The sequence below is a fragment of the Triturus cristatus genome, chromosome 7, assembly GCF_964204655.1.
Source record: "Triturus cristatus chromosome 7, aTriCri1.1, whole genome shotgun sequence".
In the NCBI taxonomy this organism is placed as follows: Eukaryota; Metazoa; Chordata; class Amphibia; order Caudata; family Salamandridae; genus Triturus; species Triturus cristatus.
In genome coordinates, this window is record NC_140590.1 from 825308252 (window position 1) to 825322219 (window position 13968).

Genomic DNA, 13968 nt, shown 5'->3' on the forward strand with positions numbered 1-13968 from the left:
TGATATCCTTCGTGGGGATTGCAAATAAATAAACAATTTATTTGGCACTACAAGAGGTCTGCGCTCGTGATTCCCTTCCAGGGAGCTTCTTTCACGAGTGGTTAAGAAATATTACCGGCAGACGGCTGCTGCCGGTTCGCAGACCCCCTCCTATGCAAGAGGATTTGCTACGAAATCAGCTGATTGCGCTTGAGGGCCTCCCGAGCGGATACAACCACAGGCTTGTGGTGAGTGACGGCGGGGACCCCCGGGGCACTACACAGAGTCCAGGAAAAGGAACCAGGCGAAGCCCCTCGGAACCCGACAAAGCAACCAGTACGACGCTATCCGGATGAATGCGAGGTACGAGAAGGTGCTCTTTCAACTGCTGGTGAGGAACGCTCGGCTGAGCTGGCACCGTGCGAGGGGCATCCAGTGCTGTATTCTGCCTCTATTTTTCCGGTAAGAAATTGCGTCGGACTCTGGTTTTGAGGTTACCGGGTAGGAGGTGTGCCCGCACTGGGAGGAGAAACGTATTCGGAGAGTGTTCTTTTTGCTCCGTTCGTTGTATTGTTTCCCCAGTGCGTAAAGAACAATTTGTTTCAAGTCAAAACCCCAAGGAAGGATGTCGGTTGACATGCGTGCAGCCCGTGAGCTTGCTGCTAATGAGATATTCTCTGATGCCTTGGAGAATGAGGCGATCGCACAAACAAAGGCATCAAAGGAGATTAATAAAGATCCTAGTGGCTTAAGAGAACAACTTAAAACATTGGAAAAAATGAAAAAACAAGAAACTGCTAAGTGGTGGGAAGCCCGATCCCTTAAAAGATATCTAGACGTCGGAAGAATTCCAAGGGGGCTCCGTATCATGTTGGCCCCCAGTTATGAGACACCCAATCCTTTGATGATGGCCGAATGGGGAGAATGCAATCTGGACTCTTCTAGACGTTTAGTCCAGATTCTAGTGAAATATGCGGAAATAGATGGGGCGGCTCTGCAAATAAAAATAGACGCTCATGAAGAACATATTCAACAGCAAGGGTATGATCCCCAACTACAAACCAAACTAAGGGAAGAGATGAATATCCGACTGGGGAAGGAGGAGGAGAAAATAAAGGCACGGAAGATATGGAAATTTAAAAGGGACCGTGATGACTACGCGAATGGTCAAATTTTCACTTTCTCACGGCGCTATGATTCCCTCAGAGCAGCCACAGCCAACAAAAGACATGGAAATAAGGGATCTCAAAAAGAACCGGTGGAGCTTTCCTCACCCTATAGCTCAGCGATGGAAAGTGAATCTGAAAATGAAGGGGTCCGTAATGCATCAGGAATTAAGCTGACGGTGGGGGAAGAGTTGGTCGTTTTAAAACAGGGAAGAAGGGAGACATTGAGACCAAGACCGCAAGACATGAAGGCACCACAAAATGCCAAAGAAGACGGGCGAGACGTCGGGCAAACAAGCAACGGCGAACCAAGGAAGCGAGGACGAGGTCGCGGACGCTCCCGAAGGTATTAGAAACAGAGACTGGTGATTTTCAGGCTCAGGAAAGCAAGGCAATCATCAATCTGGGGCAGATTGACCTCACGAAAGCAGAAAATCAATTACTGAGCCTGGGGCTAAGCTATTGCCCGGAAACGAATTTTCACTATACTCGTACCAGGGCAGATGTAAACCTATTTATTAGGAAATTAAAACTCAAAAAATGACATCTGCAAAAACCTATATTGGAAATCGACAAAAGGTCCAACAACAATACCAGCCCCAGCAATCTACAGGTTTCTGATGCAGTATTATACAATGATATGTACCAACTGTCAATGGGCGATCATGTGGAAGCAGGTGAACCAATCTCAGTTTTTAATCAAAAGAAGCCTGATACTCCCTTCAAACCCAAATCCAAATGTATCCCTCTATCTTCTCACGACGGGCTGGATACATTCAGCGACCACGTGACAGTTCTTTTAAAAAAACTTATGTACATGAGCAATTCAGCAAGGAAAAAGAAATATTGCAATCAAGAAAGAAAATTCAATCAATTGATTTCTAAACTACAGAAGGCAGACCTAATAATTCGCAACTCCGATAAGGGAAGAAATATTGTACTCTGGCCCACAGCAGATTATCTCAAAGAGGCCCACAGACAACTGGATGAAGTAGGATGTTACAGCAAAAGTACTCCTTTCAAATACAAATATGCACAAGAGACTCTTTTCAAAAATTTATTGGCATGGAAAGGTTTGGGTCTCCTCAGCTGGGAAGAATTTAAATTTATCAAAAAAGAATATCCATCAACGCCCTATATGTACTTCATCCCCAAGGTCCATAAAAGTCTGACTTTACCTCCGGGTAGACCTATTATATCTGCCTGTGATGGCCCCTTTGAGAATCTTTCAAAATACATTGACTATTTCCTGCAAGACCATATGAAAAAGCTGGATTCATATATCCAAGATACAGGTTACTTCCTTAAAAAGATCGATAATTTTAATTGGAAAGAGGATTATCTGTTAGTTACCTTAGATGTATGTTCATTATACACTAGCATCAAACATCAAGATGGCCTGAGAGCGGCAGAGTTTTATTTGAGTACTAGGACTATTGAATATGCTGATCATACTAAAATGTTAATGAATATGCTATCCTTTTGCTTGGAGAACAACTTTTTTTTATTTAATGGTTGTTTTTATCAGCAACTACGAGGAGTAGCGATGGGCGCCAGCTTCTCCCCCAGCTATGCCTGTCTATTTATGGGCTGGTGGGAGGAGCTGGTGGTCAGGCGAAAATATCAGCATGTTTTTACTCATAATGTGATGCGGTGGTTTCGTTACATCGATTATCTTTTTATCATATGGCAAGGTTCCAAAGAAAGTGTGCTGAAATTTGTAGAGGATATTAATTGTAATGATTTTAACCTTTCTTTTACATCAAATGTGAACAAAGAGACAGTGACATTTTTAGATGTACAGGTTTTAGTAAATAACAACATTTTAACTACTACCCTTTTTAGAAAACCTACGGCGGGCAATACACTCCTTCATGCAACTAGTGCGCATCCCCCACATCTTATTAGAAGCATACCCTATGGGGAGATGCTCCGTATCCGGCGCATATGCAGTGACCCTCAGGATATGGAAACAAAACAAAAAGAATGTATGATGAGGTTTTTAGATAGAGGGTATAGTTTTGAAGTAGTGGAAGCAGCCATGAAAAGATCCCAACTGAAACCAAGAGAGGAAATTTTGGAATATAGAAACCGAGACAAAAAGGAGACATCAAACACTGATAATGAACCGGTACGTCTCATATTAACATATTCCAAACAGGAAAAGGAACTGAGGAATATCATGAGAAAACATTGGCATTTTATACGTGAAGACCCAGTGATAGGGGGATACATGCCACTCAATCCCTCTATCACCTTTCGTAAAGCTAAGAGTATGGGTAATATGTTGACTGGCAACAGTCAAGATACTTTTAACAAACAAACGTGGTTGCCTACAAGAAATGTTTTTTTTAAATGCTCTACATGCAAGGCCTGCCAATTTGGCATAAATACCAAAATGTACTGCACGACATTCCCTGATACCCAAAGGGAAATTAAACAACATCTTACGTGCAAAACGGACCACTGTGTCTATGTCCTGGAATGCGACTGCACTTTCAAGTATATTGGCAGCACAAAGTTGGCAGTGCATAAACGTATCCTGCAGCACATTAGAGCTATTAATAACAAGGATCAGAATTACCCCGTGGCCAGGCACTTTGAAAAGGTACACAACAGCAACCCTAAATGCCTTAAATACTTTGCCATCGAATCTGTACCTTTGAGAAAACGAGGCGGCAATAGGGAGGCAATACTCCGCCGCTTGGAAACTCAATATAGCTTAGAGTTTGATTCGAAATGGCCAGGCGGCCTCAATGCCACGGAGGATCTTCATACCTTTCTTTGAACCCCAGCTAGGCAACTACACGTCTTTAGCCAGTGATATTTCCTCATCTCCCAGCTCTATCATGAAGATCACAGGCAGTATGTACCTTGGGACCTTATGTGTTAATTTTAATGATTGGTTTTAGGACATTGTAGGGTAGGCAATAATTATTTTATACACCTATTTCCTTCTATTGATCATTTTAATTATGTCACTGGTCTCTATATCTAACTGTCTTTTTGACTTTGATGAATCTTATTCCAATGCTGAATGGTTTATGAATTTTTTATCCTTTTATATATTTATATAATAGGATTTTTTTGTATCTTTCAATCTTAGTCTCCATCAATTGATCGCCTATGTGTTGTTTTTTGGCACTAGTAGCACTTGTCACTTTTATGTCTTCAAGTACTGTTGCATTAAGCACTTTATCTAATAGAGTTGGACCAGTACTACTAGCATTTGTCATTTTAGATTATCAAGTACTGTTGCATTTGCACTTTATTTGATCTTATATTGTTGATTGCCTCATTGTGTTCCAAGTAGCACCAGTCACTTTATGTCCTTCTACTATTGTTGCATTTATGCATCATAACACATTATTTGTTTGAATTTTTAGTTGGACTATCGTGGAATAATATTAATTCTTTTTGGAAATTTTTTTTACCCACATGTTGGGTTTCTTTTTTTATTATCTTAACACGGTGAGCACTTTATACAAATATCAATATGACATATTACATCAGGTGTTTTGACGCTAAGGAGGGGGAGAAAAAAAGATATATGCGAAGTATATTCTACTGATATAAATATATGCATTTAGGCTTTAAGTCTGTCAATTACAATGCAATATAATGTATGGAATTGTGAAAATTGAATTTCCATTTCAAACGCATTGTCTTTACATCGTAATTCCTGATGTTTACATGTTTTCTATGTCTATTGAAAAAAGAAAAAAACTGTTTGTACTTGCACTTTAAATAGTGGGCTTGCATTAATGCGTGGTCAGGTGATCAAGGCCGCTGTGACGGCCGAAACGCGTCCTGATATCCTTCGTGGGGATTGCAAATAAATAAACAATTTGTTTGGCACTACAAGAGGTCTGCGCTCGTGATTCCCTTCCAGGGAGCTTCTTTTACGAGTGGTTAAGAAATATATATATATATATATATATATATATATATATATATCTGTCAGTAATAACGTATTTAATGGCTCGGAACTAAGCGTTTCGGCTTTACGCCTTGGTCACGTTAATCAACATTACATGTCAACATGATTAAATACCTTATTTACAAAAATAAACAAAGGACACTTAAACACCCAGTGAGGACCCAATAATGTGGCGGCCATCTTGTAATGTATACAAGTAAGAATCAAAGTAAGTGAATACCACTCATCTCATTTACAGTATTCCCTACGGTGAGCATTTGCGTGCCAAAAGAAATTGCAATACTACTGTGGCATATAAAACTGAAGAGGGTATCATGTGTAAACGTTTTTAAGAAAGAGGCTACAGTGATAAAACCATCGGGGAAGCTTGTTCTAGGGTTGAAAGAGTTACTAGAAATGAACTTCTGAATCCCAGAAGAAAAACAGTTGAGGGCAATGATATAAGATTCATTACCACATACTCGGGGCAGGCGACCGAGGTTCGCAGAGTCCTTGACAAACACTGGCATGTACTGCTTACAGATGAACATCTGAAGAGAAATCTTGGCAGTAATCCTCAAATTACATTTAGGAAGAGTCGTTCATTGAGAGATGAACTTAGCCATAACTATGTAACTGAGACAGGACAGAGTGTTGTCAGAGGCAAACCGGGTTTTACGTGCTGTAAAAAATGCAAAGCATGTAAGGGCAGCTTTGATTGTGATAAAATCACTATACCTAACTCAAGAAGAGAGTTTTCTATAAGGAAGAACTTGACTTGCAATACTATATATTGCATTTATGTACTGGTCTGTCCTTGTTCGAAGTGGTACGTGGGAAGTACCAAACACCCAGCAAAAAAGAGAGTACTGGAGCATATGCGGTCTATTAAGAATAACAACAGACAATACCCAGTAGCCCGTCACTTTCATTCAGAACACCTTCAAGATGTAACTTTACTTCGTATGGTTGTCATTGATTCAGTAGATCTAGGAGTCAGAGGTGGAAACAGAGAACTGTCACTTAGACAATTGGAGTCTAGGTACATTATTGATTTTGAAAGTCTGGTACCGAGAGGCCTGAACTCGAGTGAGGAGCTGGCAATTCACTTACAGGAGAAATAATGATCTGATGATTGTCATGAAAGAAAAGTAGGTGTTAGTAATTATAATTTTATCTTTTTTGTTCCAGGTGGTGACACTTATGTATTTGTGAGAAATATATGTGGCCACAGATATTTTCACTTATCAGGAAAGACTGAGAATTTTGGATCTAAGAATCATGTTTCAAGTATTCCCATTTGGGCAGCAATTATGAATGATTTGTGACAACTGCTCTTTAGCCCACTGGGGCTTTTTTGTCTTACGTCTTACACCTATAAGTGGACCTATGATATTTTTCATTTGTGATGTTGCATTTTTCAGCCCACATGGGTATTACGTGTCATTGTATCTATTTGCATTTAATATTATGAAAAATGACTAACAGTATTATTGCTCTAAACCCACTTGGGTTTTTGTAAGAATTCGTCACAACTAATGAGTCTGCATATTATTTTACATTCAGTAATGTCACTATTATATAGGCAGCTGATACATTTGGCAGATAGGGCTGTCAGAGATACACTCATGAGTGGTATTCACTTACTTTGATTCTTACTTGTATACATTACAAGATGGCCGCCACATTATTGGGTCCTCACTGGGTGTTTAAGTGTCCTTTGTTTATTTTTGTAAATAAGGTATTTAATCATGTTGACATGTAATGTTGATTAACGTGACCAAGGCGTAAAGCCGAAACACGTAGTTCTGTGCCATTAAATACGTTATTACTGACAGCACATGAAGGCGTCCGAGTGGTTCCTGTTTATTACAGAAACTTTGGTGGTTGATATAGAAGATGTCCGGCGTCTTTTCACTTGGACCGCCCTGTGACAGCCTGGAATCGGGTCCGGAAATAGTGGATTAATATATATATATATATATATATCAAACAAAGAGTTGCCCCTTGCTTGGAGACGCACTCAATGACCAAAGCAGGACCCCGTCATTTGTAGCAAAGTCCCTTTATTTCAATTACGAACCAGCATTCATTTTCAAAGCTTGTAAGAAAAGCCCTACGCGTTTCGGAGCTTCTTGCTCCTTGTTCACGGGCTGGCACCTCCGGTTTCTGGCAGTTTGTACGAGGCATTTACAAGTCACCGCATTTAAATACCAATTTAACCGCCCCCTGGTGGGCTGGCTCGGTGCATCATAACCAGGCATCCTGGGACTTGTAGTGCTCGCCATACTCCTGCACCCTTCGTTGGGCTCTGCCATCACCAGTTAATTGGTGCGCAATTGTTTTTACCCTCCAGTGGGTCTTCAAAAAGGAATCCGGTTCCAAATACTACTAAACCTCGTCATTCCGCTATTTGCGTAGATTCCAGTATCTCGCAGCAGACCATATGTTTTCCATGGCGGTGCGGACTCCACGACCTGGGCTGGCCGTTTTAATAATCAAACAAAGAGTTGCCCCTTGCTTGGAGACGCACTCAATGACCAAAGCAGGACCCCGTCATTTGTAATCGTCCTTTGTTGGAGTGCGTCCTCATTGCAGGGCATCAAATGGAGATATATATATAGACAGCACTCTGTAGAAACGAAAATATTTTCTTTATTTGTGGTGGACAAACGTCTACTCGTTTCGGCTTAGGCAGCCTTGTTCACTACCTTACTGTGTTTCCCAGGTGGATGTTATCATGATCATGGAAAGAGGCATTTCACATTCAATACCCCTTCAAAACAAAAGTTGGCCATCTTAGAACATGTTCATTCATCATGCAAAAGAATTGCGATAAGTCCATATGTATTACGCAGACATGCAACTTCAAGACATTATAAATACTGAATTAAATTGGACCAATTTCATTATAAATTCAATATATATATATATATATATATATTTGAACAATAAACTGAAGTCCACATGAGTACCGGTTTCATCTTTTTCATCGAAGTGTGATTCTTTGTGATAGATAGATATAAATATTGTCCTTAAATTGGACCAATTTCATTATAAATTCAATATATATATATATATCTTTTTCATCGAAGTGTGATTCTTTGTGATATATATATATATATATATATATATATATATATATATATTCACTTAAAAAACCATAGGTTTCACACATGTTATAGTTAGGTGGACATTTCACTCGTCAAAAAAAACCAATGAAATTCCCCCGTTATAGTTAGTTCAGATAACTTTTTGAAAAAAATTACAATGTTTTTTTCTGCCTTCGGGGTCCTTCAGGGACCCCCTGACAAAGGCTAGGGGGTCAGGAACTCTCTACCCTGCCCCCTTTTCACGTTCGCCACCTTCCTTTTTCACTCTCGCACTCAAAACAAACAAAATGGCGGCCGACACTTCCTGATTTCGACCGATTAGGGTGCGCGCACGGTGCGCGGTTATAGATATTTATGTGCTTTTAACTCCAATTTCTCAGGAACTACTGAACAGATTGACTCCATATATGCAAAAGGCAAAAGGCACTTCCCTGACCTGAGGACTACCTCTTTGCCAAATTTCAAGTAATTCTGTTCAGCCGTTCGGGCTGTACCTTCGACTAAAGGTCCTATGGGAAAATGCATGGGGAAAACGTGTTTTGGGACCCCCCTTTTTTCTCGGCCCCCGCTTGACTAATCCCCCCGAGACTTTCAGGGTAGGAGCTGAGCGGAGCCCCCCATTAGTTTTGAAAATTTCGCGAAGATTCGTCAACCGGCGCCAAAGTTATTCAAAATAGAATTTTGAGATTTCCTATGGAAACACGGTCCTAACTATAACTATCTACTGGGGACCGCCAGTAGATAATATATAGATAGATAGATAGATATAAATATTGTCCTTAAATTCGACCAATTTCATTATAAATTCAATATATATATATATTTGAACAATAAACTGTGAAGTCCACATGAGTGCCGGTTTCATCTTTTTCATCCAAGTGTGAATCTTTGTGATACATATAGATAGATAGATAGATAGATAGATAGATAGATAGATAGATAGATAGATATAAATATTGTCCTTAAAGTGATGTGGGGTTGACATTTAATCATCTTTAGGTCTACTGTTTAATTATTTTCTTTTGGTTGCTTTTTACAACATTGAGTAATAGTCAAATAGGTTATATATGTATGACAGTGCATGAAATCATACTGTGCCCAGTTATAACAGAATAATTTAATACTTTCAAAGTTTTGGGGTACACCATAACACTTTACTAAAATGGCAGCTGCAAACATGACCCAACCTCCTCCATTTTAAATGAAGCATGTGACCGTTATCTACCGGGAAAGGAATGGGTTAAGCTAATCGATTCATATCTTATTGCAGTTGGAGGGGGGACATTTAGTGCATTCAGAAAACCTGTTTTACTACACCGTTTAGGAATTCAAGAATGTAAGATCTACCAAACATTACCAGTGATTCTATATCTACACCAGAAGAAGGTGGTGATTAGGATGTGTATATAGTTACCGTTCTAAAACTAGAGACCCACTTGGTGAGAAAGTAAATGGGGATTTGGAAGGGCACAAATAGTTTTTTAGGTCACAAGGGAAACAAGAAAGTGTCACTATATTGCAGTTCTGAGGGGCATGAGTAAGTTATGCGAATTCAATACATTGAATGACTCCCTAATAAGAGATCAGCTGGTACAATGTACCAACAATGAAAGAATACAAGAAAACTTGTTAGCCTAAATTCCACATTTACAAGAAGCTTTAGAGATTGCAAAATCCATTTAGCACACTGCGATATGCATTAAAAAAATGTAACTACTGAACAAGTTTCAAAGCTAGGTATAGATATCTCTGGCAACAAAGTGACTAAAGTCGAGTCATTGTCAAGTCATAGATTTAAAAAAATTCCCTGAAACTCCAATGTTTCCATTGCAGAAGTAGCAAAGATCTTGCAAATGTCAATAATTGCCAAGCAAAGCAGGCTGTATGTAAAAAGTGCAATAAAAGAGGGCATTTTGCCTGGTTGTGTTGAGAGGGGAATAGTTAACAAATTAATTGTGTGGCGGATGCGAGTCAGGAATTAAAAAAATATTTATTTTCAAGTACATAACAACGTAACTGAAATCAACTGGTGAGTTTTCCAGAGTACAAGGTCTGCTTTAAGGGCGAACCTTTAAAGAAGTATGCTAATTCTTGTTCCCTGTTTACCATTATGAACCAAAAATATTACAATTCTATAGTTAAAAAGATGAATACTGTATTAGAGAATCCTGATATAAATTCTATTGGATATATTAGGGGCCCAATTCCATTAGGAGGTATGATTAAAACTCACGTATCCTTCAAAGATAGATCAAAAGTGTGCAAGGTATATGTGGTTGAGGAACGATCAAATGTATTAGGTTGACAATGCCAGGTTTTGGGGATCACCTTAGATCCTAATAATCCAGAGCAAGTGTTAATAATCTACAGATACTTAACAGGAGACCAGATTTGTGAGGCATTCCCTGAATTGTTTAATGGTAATCTGTGTTATTGACGAATTTCCAACATAAAATAAAGTTGGAGGTCAATTCAAGACCAGCAGTACATAAAACTCGTTGTGTGCCACATTCATTGAAAGAGTCCTTACAAAAAGCACTTGACTGTCGTATGGAACTTGGTATAATTCATAATGTTGATTGCTCCCAGTGGCTTGCCCTAATGGTGGTAGTCAAGAAAGATCAGGAATCAATAAAAGGTGTGGATTTACAAGACCTCAGTGCTAATATTTGGGTGGAAAGGAATCCCTTGTCCCGCATAAACACTATATGTCAGGTTTCATGTTTTTAGCATCAGAGTTATCTATGGCACATAATTAAGTGGTGCTCCATCCTGATCCTAGACCAATGACAACATTTACCACACCTGCAGGAGCATTCATGTTTTACAGAATGGCATTTGGGTATGCCTCTGCAGCAGCAGTGTTTCAAAAGATTATGCAGGAAATGTTATCTGATATCTCCAACACGTTATGTTTTCAGGGCAGAATTATGGTGTATTGGTCATCAATTTCAGAGTACAATGACATTTTTAGATTGGTGTTAAGGAAATTAAGGGATGCAGGCCTAACACTGAAAAATTATAAATGTCAGATTGGGGTGAGGACATCATTTGGGCACACTATTTCAGAAGATGGTTTCAAACCTAAATTATGTTTGTTGGATGCTGTAAAGAAAGCTCCCCATCCAACCAACAAAGAAAAACATAAATCTTTCTTAGGTTTTGTGGAGTAGATGTCCAAATATGTCAAGAATAATTCGAAGATAACATAATTTGAGTGAAATAAGGAAAAGTGAAAGGTTTTTATCGGGGATTAAGAATGCCAAAATTCTTTTGAAAACATAAAAAAAATGCTATTATATCTGCCACAATACTAGGGAACTGTGATTCCAGCAGGAAAACAATTGTATTAGATGCAAGCAAAAAAGGTGTAGGAGCAACCTTATCTCAATTGACCCAAGGAAAAGAAAAAATGGTTGCATTCGCCTCAGGTACCCTTTGGAGGTGAAAGACAATTATGGATTAAATTAATATCCGGTGCTTGAAGTAAATATTTCAGCAATATCTAGTGATGAGTGGAAAGACTTTACCTCAAAAGGCACCATTCTAAACAAGTTAAAGAACTATATTGTCCAAAGTTGGCCTTCCAACTTTGTTGTGTATTTGTATTAAATAATAACGTCACAAGTCTGGTAACCTCTGACAGGATAACTGGCACTGTTCTTCCACTGGGCAGGCTGAGTTGTGCCTTCAGGCTTACAAAATGTAAAGAAGGCTCATGGAGTGTAACGGTATTGGTCAGTTCTGACGTTTTTGAGAAGGATAATTTAACCAGCAATAAATGTTCACACCAAATCAAACAAGTCTATTTAATCATCTGTTAGATACCTCATGTTTAATATCTCCCTTTTCCTGTGGTTTCGTTTGCAGCGCCGCTTGGGAGATGCAGCGAAAAAAGCCATCGGGAAGTTGACCACCAGAACAGTCAGGAAGGGAGACAAGGTAAGCATTGGTATAAGTGTGCCAGCCAAATGTAGCAGTTTGTTCTTTCGCTCACTTCCATTTGCCCATGATCTCACCTGATGCATCGCCCATTGTTCTCTGCGGGCATGTTAGTGTGTTTTTGTGGCAGAGCCCAGCTGTACCTGGCAGTTACAACTGTTGTTTACACACTTTATTCGTTTGATTAATGTATTGAGGACTTCTGTATTGCGCCAACATGTTGCATTTCATAATCGCTAGACATAAAGAAATGTAAAACTGTGTTTATATGTTGGCCCCCTTCTGACTTCCATTCATTTTACATTTCTCAGATAATAAGCAAAAATATTTTTGAATTAGTCCTTTATCCTTGGAGGAGGAAGAGATTAGAGCGTGGATGAGACAGAATTCACCTTTATTTTTTGGCTCTTTCACATAAAGCGAACCATGCCCAAGACCATAAGAGCATTTCACAGAAGACTCAGACTACCTTGCACGTTTTTTCGGCAGAGGAGATTCGCCAGGATTTCCAGGATGCTGCGCCAGGCCAGGATTCGATGGTTCCCCCTGTTGCACAGTCGGCAGCCATAGCGACGAGGTCGCATCGCCTCCTGTGAAACCTTGGCTCGTTTTGGTATCGAGGTTCCAAGACGACCTTGAGATAAGCCAAACCCATGCATCTGGCTCACGTTTTCAGTGGCTGACCCATCTCTGCTTAGTAATTGGCAACCCCAGTATTCAGTGATTCCTGCTGTGGGCTCTTAAGAAAATCTGTGAACCTCTATGCTTATGTTGTTACTAATTAAGCACTATTTTTACCCACTGTTCCAGCTTACTGAACCAGGTGCCTGTTACATGGAGAGCCACAGTAGTGTGATTGCCTGTCCAGGAGACGGTGGAGACTTTAGAGCATATTATGTAGACGTGAATACTGACCAGTATCCTCTTTCTATCCCAACACATATACTCCCTGGGCTGACTTGAACAACCAGGGCATTTGAAGATTCACTGTGTTCACTTTTGTGCTGAACTGGCATTGCTGAGGTGAGGATAGGGTTCCTGGCTCCTTAGCATAAAGGCCTATAAGCACACTAGTGGCAAACTGTTGCTCTAGTGATAAAAGAAGAATGGAAGGTACTCAAGGAAGTGGCATTTTTCACTTCATATCCTGTCCTAGCCAAAAGAGTGCATTGTAATGCATATTACTATGAGCAAGGCACTGATTCACTGGCATGTGTATAATAGCACTAGTAGGACTAGTAATATTTGTTTATAAACACACAGCATTGCTGTACATTGCAAGCTTATAGACACACTTCCAAACCAGACAATAATGAAGCGTGCCAGAAAGTAATGATAAAAAATACATCAAACAAGTAAGATGAAAGTTTGAAAGAACAAGTCCACGTGTCCATTTTTCCGCAAGAACGATTTCAACTAATGTTCAAAGCAATAGTGATGTGCTGAAGTGTTGAAGGAAGAGCGTTCCACTCTTAAATGTTGCCCACCTGCAACATTCGTCCACCAATCTTTGTGCATTTCCTTGTAGAGGAAAGCAGTATTGGATCAGAAGGAGAACGTAACATTCTTGCAGCTTTGTAACACTGCAGTCTTTTTTTAAGGTAGTCAGGAGCTAGTGCGTTTAGTGTTTTCCAAAAGAGGCTTAACGTCAGAAAAATTATCACGTTCTTTTTTCTAAGTCAACTCATGAATTCACAGTGGCTTGTTAAATGATCAAAGCTCTAAAGGCCAAACCATTTTTTGGATTGTCCAGTTCTAGTTTACCTGGCCTTTGCCCATATTGACTTGAGACATAATTAGGTAAGCCCGGTGCTTAATTTGTGCTGGTGTTTTCCAGTGCTCAGCACCA

At 39.6% G+C, this 13968-nt stretch overlaps 1 protein-coding gene across 3 annotated transcripts in view; it reads left to right on the plus strand.

Moving 5' to 3' along the window:
• RNF130 (ring finger protein 130) overlaps positions 1 to 13968 on the plus strand; it is a 798965-nt gene that overhangs the window by 430820 nt on the left and 354177 nt on the right. For all 3 annotated transcript variants that reach the window (XM_085617744.1, XM_085617745.1, XM_085617746.1), the window contains exon 4: positions 12048 to 12119. In XM_085617744.1, coding sequence (XP_085473870.1) covers positions 12048 to 12119 — 72 coding nt within the window. The remainder of the gene's footprint in view (positions 1 to 12047; positions 12120 to 13968) is intronic.